The sequence below is a fragment of the Culex pipiens genome, chromosome 3, assembly GCF_016801865.2.
Source record: "Culex pipiens pallens isolate TS chromosome 3, TS_CPP_V2, whole genome shotgun sequence".
NCBI lineage: Eukaryota > Metazoa > Arthropoda > Insecta > Diptera > Culicidae > Culex > Culex pipiens.
The window spans coordinates 9,949,114-9,958,377 of record NC_068939.1 but is presented as its reverse complement, the minus strand read 5'-3'; the positions used below and the strand labels follow the sequence as shown (position 1 = coordinate 9,958,377).

The window sequence follows — 9,264 nt, the reverse complement described above, 5'->3', positions numbered from 1 at the left end:
CTTATTTGGTCATAGGGAAGGCCTCCACAAACTTTGAGTTGAATCAAAATATACATAAAAATAAAATGGTCGAAATCGGCCGATTTCGTAGAGAGTTGCTCTGTAGCATTTATAAGCGAAATTGAGATTTATTTGTTGTTCTGAAATGAATCTTTTTTTTCTGTCCATTTGAACAGGTTCAGTGATCTCAATTCTAGCTGCCCATGACACAACAAAATTCAGCAATTAACAAACAAATTAAATTTTACTGTGTTGATCTGTGTATGGTAAAAAAAAATAAAAAAAATATGTTGCTTATTTTAAGAACTGTATTTTCAATTAACTTCAATTAACAAACTCATATGAGGATCATATGAGTTTTGGTTTATTTGTTCTATAGAAAGAAATGCTTACTTGTCTAAATTCTTAACTCGAATACTGCTGAAATTTAGTTGACAAAATTTTTAATTTTGGACTAAAACTAATATTCATTTTTGCTAACTTTGGGCTAAACTTCACTAAGATTGAAATTGTTATTACGGCTTGAGGTATTTAAAATTTTGTCTGTGACTCATAAGTTATGAGTCAATCTAAGTCTTAAAGTTCAATTTAGGCAGAATTTTCGATTTCCAGACAATCAACACTGCCACCGAGGCTTGTGTATGGGTAAGCATTGGATATCACTCGGTTTCAATATCAACAAGCCAACGTGCGCTTCCATTTCAGATCAATGCTAAGTATTTATAAACAGTCCCTCCTCCTTATCTCGATGGCTTCTCGGAAGCTTATCTGACCGGGTGACGCATCGCGCCTCAGTACAGCGGTTTATAGATTGAGCTTGGATTCAGCACGGTTCCGGCCAGACTGTCCAGCTCCGGATCCGAGTCGTACTTTTTCATCTTGAGCCAAACGCCCACCAGAATGACCAGGGCCCCGATTTGGGTGAGGATTATGATGGTTAGGTAGCTGCTAATGTACCAGTCCGATATGCCCATGGGTTCTGCGGGGGGATTTCGGGTTGTTGTGGTCGTAACTTGGGTGGTTGCTGTGGTGACTGTTGTTGTCGTTGTCGTTGTTGAGGTCTCATTTGAGCTGAAGACGGAAATTTCGGTTTGAAGAGTTGTTGGCTCAGTTGGTGGTTCGGTGAATTGGGCGCAATCTACTTCTGTTTGTGATTCGTTTTGACATTGAAATTTTTGCCAGGATTCGATTTTTTGTATTTCACACAACAACTGATCGGTGTTGTTATTGAGGCATAACTGAAGCTGATTCTTGTCCAGCAGTTCGGCATAAACGCTTACGAGTTGGTTGTTCTGTAACCATAGCTTTTCGAGATTGCTCATAGGTTGAAAGGCATTGCTCTGTACCGATGCGATGACGTTCCCTCTAAGAATCAACTCTCGAAGATTTAGAAGTTTGGCAAACGTTTGTTCATAGATGACGGTGAATCCACAACCCTCACATTTCAGCTCTTTCAAGGTGCTACTGTAGAGAAACGGTTGATCTCCATGGACGTTGAGTTTTTGGTTGAAACTGAGGTCCAGCTGTTCAAGCTTTCTTAATCCCTCTATCAGTTCGTTGGGCAGCCGTTCCAACATATTCTGCTTAAGATCTATCAGTTGGAGTTCACTGTTCTCCCGAAAAGCAAGTTTTTCGATATCCGTGATCCGATTATTGGTTAAATTGATCCGCTCGATCTTGGGCAAATCTTGCAGAGATCTGTTGAAAATTTTCTCAACACCACAATTCACGCACTGCAGTTCTGTCAGGGACTTAACCACAAGAAATGGTGATCCATCCGGAGGAAATCCCAAGTCCGGATTGCCGTCAAATACTAGTTTATCCAATCGATCGAATCGCCTGAACAAATCTGGATCCAAATTTTCTAGCTGATTTTTGCACAGTTCGAGAACAAGTGTGTCCGTGGAAAGCTTGCCAAGCTCATCTTCCAGATTGGCGTCCGTAATGTTTTTCCGGCACAAATCAACCAGGTGTCTACAAATTTAAATATTTATTAGTTGACGAACTCTCATTTTAGCAAAAACTAACACAATTCATGTCCGAGTCCACCGAGTGCCAAAAAGCAAGCCAAAAGTGCAGCCGTCCAAAGGTACGTGTTCATCGTTAGATCAGATTTTACCAACTGACTTAGCAACGCTAAGTGCGCGACAAAACTGCACTGCATTGCGCAATCAAGGCGGCGTCCAGTGATAACGTAACGTGGAGCTAAATCATCGTTAGCACTTGAAGGTGGGTCGTAATTTGTGAATCGCTTTGAAGGGGCTTGTTATCATCTTTATGCTAAAACGGTAAGTGATAAGCGTGATGGCTTATCACCTTGCCAGGTGTTGGTGTAAGTATTTTTGCTTGTGAATTGAACCCTTTCAAAGACTCACCATACTTTTTAGCAAATAAAAAAAAAAAAAAACTATATCTCGCATTAAACCGTATCCCACAATCGGACCCCGGCTCGTAGGCGCACACACACGCACGTGTGAAGGCACGTGCGATTGGTAATCATCCGCTCGGATGCGGCTGCGTTGGCGGTTACGTCACGCCTGGCCAGACGCGTGATTGGCTGCGGTTGGACGCCATTTCTCCTCGAGATGACCACATTTTGACGCACTCGACCGGTCACGAACTGTGCACGCGTGCTAATTAATTTACCGGCAGGGTTGGTTTAAACGTTTTTAGCAGATTAAATTTCAAAATTTAAAACGCGTTTAGAAGGAAGTAAGGTGACATCCTGACCCATCTGTCAACCTTCATCACACAAAGGAGCAGCGGAGCAAAACGGGGCGGGCAAACAAACGACCCACTAAAGAGCAAAACAAGGATCCGAGCAAATTACAATTATAAAGGTCAGGCGTTTTTTCTTCTTCTATCCTGTCCCATCCTTCTAAGGTGGTAATAATTCAAGTGAATTCCGTAAAAAATGTGTCACAAAATTGTGACAGATTGTGTGACGGTACCTCCACTACATTACTATGATCGAATAAATTTGATGGAGACGCATGGTCGTGAGGCTGGCTGGTCAACTTTTTTGATTGATGCAGAAAAATTCAGCTCATTAGGGCTGTGGCCCAAGTAAGGGCCTAGATATGCCTGGACTTCCGGTGCGGTTAGCTGCCCTAATTGAGTGCACCGGATGGTCGGCCAGGAAAAGTTTTAATCATCTTTTAAACATTCGCTCGTAATGAGTCTCTTTTTTTCTGCCCCCACGTGCAGCTTGAGACACATAATTAAGCAGCACACTTTGCTTCTTGAGAAGATGCAGCGCAGGCATTAATTGGAATTAATTGACCTGGCTACTGAACGGAAAGTTTAGAAGAAGCAGACCGTTATCGACAAACACTGCAACAGTTGGAAAATCCGAGGAGATGACATCGAGTGGAGTGCTTTGGTGCAAAATTGCACACGTGTTCATGCCAAAGCCAATAAACTGCTGAGTAGTTGAACTTTTTTTTTGAAAGAGATAGTAGTCAAAATTTTGAAAACATTCTATCTTGTTTATTTGACAAATAGAAGTTAAAAAATAATCTGGCTTGATTATTTGGGACCATCCACAAACCACGTGGATACTTTTTTGAAAATCTCCTGGCCACTTGGTCTCTACCGTACACTTCCCAAATTTATGAAATTAAGGATATAACACATTTTTTCGATTGTAGCAGATTCCCGTTGGCTTCAGAGACCAACTTTCAGTACCGTAAACCGGGGTGACTTTGATAGGATTTCAATTTATTTTTGGAATATTTTCCAACTGGTAAAGTTTATCTTAAGATTATTATTATTAAAACATGTACTGGGGTAGCCCACACAAGGTCCATACACCATTTTAGAAAACTAGTTTTTTCAATAGTGTTTAAAAAAAAAAATAGTTACGTTTAAAATTCTTAGTTTGGATTCCGGGGTGACTTTGATAGTCATAGTTTTTCTTGTTAAAAACAGATTTAAGGTGTTCAAACTTTATTTTCACGTAAAATATGCCATCCCTGAGGCTGCTAATATACTTTTCAAGAAAAAAAAAACAATGTTTATATTCAGTTAACTAACTGTATATGCTGGCTGACGGAATACATATTAATTTTAGGTAAAATTGTTTAAAAGTCAGAATTTTTCCTGAAATTCGTTAAAACTAGTTGTGTTTATAATATTATCGATTAGGGACCATCCATAAACCACGTGGACACTTTTTTGAGAATCTGTTATCCCCCCCCTTAAAGTGTCCACGTGGTTTATGGATGGTCCCTTAATATTGTATTTAAATCTGATTTCTTAGCAAAACTCGAAAGTTTTAGCAATTTATATGAAATTTATTCAATTGATAATGCCTATAAATTCGAAGATTATTTTAAATCTTGTTTCAAAAACAAGATTTACAAACTTATTTCACCTGGAAAATTGTACAAAGAATCCAAAAATGCAATCCGTTTTCCGATTCAAAATCATGTTCGTTTAGTTAATCATGACACTTTGACACTTTGAAGATTTAAATAATGCTATTCATTAACATTTTCTTAATTATAGTTAACTAACTTTTTAAACTTTTCACAATTTTATGAAAAGTTCTTCTTGAGGTACTTTGAACACTTCTCTACCACGGTCAGTATGATTCCAGACCATTCCGGACGTATTTAATTTGTACTCTTCATTTTGCGGAAAAATCTCAAACCTATCAAAGTCACCCCGGCTATCAAAGTCACCCCGTTTTACGGTACTGTTTCGGAAACGGGACATCCTTAAGTTTAATTTGATACTAAGAGAATGAAATGGAGCCTAACATTTCAAAAGGGCACAAAACTTTTGTAAACAACAGTGTATCCCTTTCACTCAAATGACAGTTTGCATAAGGTGTGAGAGGGATACACTCTTGTTTACAAAAGTTTTGTGCCCTAATGAAATGGAAAGCACGAAATGTAACTCATAATTATTATTTTTTTAAATCGGCTTACTTGAACCATATCATGTTAAATTTTCAATGCTTTCACTAAGAATATTTTATTAAAAATATAGTAAGTTTCAAAGTATTAATGCTCAAAAATTTTCATCAAGTATCGTATTTTCGAAAGTGCTCAAACTTCCATTATTTGCAATATAGGTTTCAAACGAAGCGAAATATGCATGCTTCAAAAATACATTAAAATTTGGTATGCTTCATATGCAATTAAGCTTTGTTTGATAGGTACTAGGGTGCCCAGAATATGGGACTTTTTCTCAAAACCTCGCTCCACAAGCTGAATATTGTTCCTTAAGCTATTTTAGGACTCTGGGCCAAATATGAGCAAAATCGGTCAACATTTACTCATTGATACTCGAAGGTGAAGTTTGTATGGGAAAAATAGAAAAAAATGTATGGAAAACTCAATTTTCTTACGGTTTGGTCTGCAGGGTGCGCTAGTTCCATCCAAACATTCCCAAAAGTTAGATTCTTATTGAAAATTTAATGCTTTACAGCTTTGTACAACAGACCAAAGCTGTAAAACTCGATTCTAAAAAAATATTAGCAATTCAAAAAAGTCATTTTTGTATGAAAAACATTTTTTTCACCAACTTTAGGCTCGAGTATCAATGGGTTAATCTCAACCAATTTCACTCAAAATTGGCACAGATGCCTAAAATAACCCAATAAACCGTTTTTCGCTTGTGGAGCTGGGGGTCAATTTTTCTGGGCACCCTAATAGGTATCAATATTGCAAATTATGAAAATTTAGGTGTTTTCAGAAAATAACAATATTTTGTAAACAATTTAGTGGTTTACAAACTTTTCTTTGCTTTTGCTTTTTCACTTTATTAAAGTTTTTTAAGTGCTGAAATTTTCACTATATACCGTTTTTTAAAAGAACACAAATTTTCTAAATTTGCAATTTGAGTATCAAACTAGACGAAATTTGGTATGCTTTTTCACTTCATTGGGGTGTTTTTTTTTGCTAAAAACTGTGATTTTCCCAAAATACCGTATTTTTTTTAAAGTACTAGATTTTTTAAAACATGCAATATCAAACGATCAAATTTTGTATGCTTTTTTACATTATTAGATTTTTTTGGAAAATATTTGAATTTTCACAAAATACCTACCATAATTTTCCGAAAAAACTTAAATTTTCAAAATTTGCAATATGGGTTTCAAACGAAGCGAAATTTGCATGCTTCAAAAATACATTCAAATTTTGTATGCTTTATATGAAACTTAGCTTTGTTTGATAGGTAACCATATTACAAATTTTGAAAATACAGGTATTTAAAAAAAATAACAATATTTTGTAAACATTGTAGTGATTTACATAAAAAATAATCGCTTCCTTTTCGAAAAAGATTTAAGTCTTTTCGAAAAATACGGAATTTTGGGATTTTTTTGAGTAGTTAAACAAGAAAAAACTCTAAAAAAGTCAAAATGCATACCAAATTTCGCTTCGTTTCATACCCATATTGCGAATTATGAAAATTTGAGTACTTTCGCAAAAATACGGTATTTTGTACAAATTTTAGTATTTTCAAAAAAATCAAAATATCAATATTGCATATTTTTTAAAATTTTTAATATTGCATATTGCATATTTATAAAATTTGAGTATTTTCGAAAATATACGATATTATGTGAGATTTTTAACTACTAAAAACAAACTATAATAAGTAAAAAAGCATGCAAAATTTCACTTCGTATAAAAACGAAAATTGGAGTACTTTCGAAAAAATACGGTATTTTGTGAACAATTTTGAGTACCGTCATCACGGGTGACATTGGGTCATAAAAATTCTTAGTGGAACCAATGAAAGTTTAACATGATATGGTTAAATTAAGTTGATTTTAGGAGCCAATGTTAAGTTATCTAATATTTCAATATGTAATCTATTATTTGAAATACTTGGCACTTGCTTGGCACTTAAACCACAGATCAAAGCATTCTAATTGTTTCTTAAATATTATGCAAACTTTTAGTTTTGATGTAACTGATGACCAATATTATTTTTTTACGATCATTTTTCATTAATTTTGTTATAATTAATTTTGACATTTATTTTTGTAGTTTTCTGTTTTTTTTGCATGACTCAGAATGAGCAGAAATTTAAATGAAATCAGTAATATTTTTCATAACTTTTACCAAATGCCTCACACACAATTTCATAAAATGCAAGTCTACTTTTCCTATAATTCTCGAATGTCGAAAAGAACATTTCAGAATCTTTTTGAGCTTAAAAACTAATAACTATTCAGCACTTGTTTCGAAAAGAAATACTTTTCGATGCTGTTTAAAAGTTTGACACTTATTTTGATGGCAAAAAACATTCAAGCAATGGAACAAACGATTCACTGTTGAACTTGTTGTAATATTTGATATTTTAGCATATTCTTTAGTTGAATTATTTGCATAAAGTTTGGTATTGAAAGATTCTAATAATTTTGTGGATGTGCGATTATCCACGATTTTTCATGAAATTCCATGACTTAATTTGTGATATTTCCATCTTAAATTAGTCCCAAGAATTTTACACAGTTAGGACTTCTCCCAAGTCGCGGTTTGGGTCTACTCTACTGTGTGCTTAGTACCCACTAGCTTTTGGCTTGACAAATTGTAAGACGTGGATCGCGTAGACAAAGCATTGTGGGTGCTGCTCAGGTACACAACACACACTCACTGCACATACACACACACACACACACACACACGTGCAAAGGTAGTTTTGAAACTTTAATTAAGGTGACGTATATCTACATTTCTAATTGGCAGTTTGTCACACAAGGCTGGCTGCTCCTCAAGCTGGAGTGGTTCGAGCTTTTTGAAATTCTAAACGATGTTTTAACGCAAGGCTAATGAATGCTAGATGTGTACTCCTTACCTCGACCGGAAAAGCATCAAGGATTCATGCTTCACCCTACCCGCAACGCAAAACCCCAGGAAACAGTCAAAGTTCGACACGTAAAGTCTGTTGCACGGTGCCGGAGCCAAAACGACAGATAGATGCTGCTGCTGTTTGGTCCTCATTTGAGTTTAGTTTTGAATAACCATAATTTACATGTGCAAGAAGGCGTAAAATTGCGCAATTTATACGCAAACATATCTCGAACTTTGGGATTGTTTCGTCGCTTGGAAGCGGATGCTCGCTGTGTAGAGTAGAGTAGACATTCAGTTGGGTTCGAATTGAAATTCTACAAACTCCGTTTTCATACGCATGCACGAATCCGTTCGTTCATCAACCAGACTTGTTGGTTCCAGCGATTGTATAACCGACCATTTGTGCTCTCTCAGGTAGTCGGCTTTGAAGGTTGGCTTTCACCGGAAGAGGACGTGCGATATGGTCCATTGGTAGAGGCAGGACGTCAGGCGTTTCGAGGCTGGCTTGTCAGCGAAGGTATATTATTATGTAAACTTGGTTGGATGGTCAGAAGTATCCATAATCCTGTGGCACTGGAGACAATCGTATTGATTAAGTGTGATTTGAACTGTTGGAAAGGTGCAGTTATCTTGTTTCGATAATTGCTAATGACTATTACGACTTGCTTACTAACGAATGGTAAGCTCAGAAATCTTTGGTAACAAAATCGAATCGAATTGGATAAGGAAAATTTCTCGACAGGAAAAAAATCAAAGATCATTCGAAGTAAATCCAGCTTCCATATGAAAGCAACGTTACAAACACCCCATATCGAGAAGCTTTTGATGACTTTAAATCGCATTCTCCTCCACATCCACAAGAGATGGAACGTAAAAAAGCGAACTTTTTACCCTTTTGCAACGAAGTACCCGGGCAAACGGTAAAAAAATTTGGCAGCTGTCCATACAAAAATGATGTATGAACAATTTTCTAAGTCATGATGGCACATTTTGGTATTAGTTTGGTATTAAAGTGTTTTATCAAATTCCTCTGAAACTATGGGAAAATTTCGACCAATTTTGACAAAATAATTAATTTTGCGCTAAACTGATGTCTCAAAGCAAACGCTTTAATTGAAAACAGGAAATTTCAAACATGATTTTTAACATTTTTGATATAGGGGAAATTCTCGTATCTTTGGCAGGTTAATCACTCGCACCTAATTCCATCCAATTTGCTGATTTTCACTATTTAAACAACTAAATTTGCAAAACTTATGATATAAACTTGCTTGCTCACTTCTTATTTAGCTATTTATCACTCGATTTCAGTTGAAAACGCTTTTAATTAGCTTTAATTGAATGTCAAAGTTCTTACCTGCCAACATTAGAGGCACGCTGGAATTAGATGCTGTTCCCCTACCCCCTAAAGAAATGACTTGAAATTGTGGAAAATTTTCTAAGTCATGAT

At 36.0% G+C, this 9,264-nt stretch overlaps 1 protein-coding gene across 1 annotated transcript; it reads right to left on the bottom strand.

Moving 5' to 3' along the window:
- Positions 1-325: 325 nt before the first annotated feature.
- Positions 326-2,136, bottom strand: LOC120426650 (leucine-rich repeat-containing protein 15-like). Its single transcript, XM_039591444.2, has 2 exons — positions 2,031-2,136; positions 326-1,974 (listed from the first exon to the last, which is right to left on the bottom strand). The coding sequence occupies exons 1-2, from the start codon at positions 2,099-2,101 to the stop codon at positions 792-794; spliced, it is 1,254 nt and encodes a 417-aa protein (XP_039447378.2). The 5' UTR covers positions 2,102-2,136; the 3' UTR covers positions 326-791.
- Positions 2,137-9,264: the final 7,128 nt, after the last annotated feature.

Excerpts from the sequence above, each read along its gene's own strand:
- LOC120426650 (XM_039591444.2), bottom strand. The coding sequence starts at position 2,101 with ATGAACACGTACCTTTGGACGGCTGCACTTTTGGCTTGCTTTTTGGCA. Across the intron at positions 1,975-2,030 it reads GGTGGACTCGGACATGAATT|ACACCTGGTTGATTTGTGCC; the intron begins GTGTTAGTTTTT and ends TTAAATTTGTAG.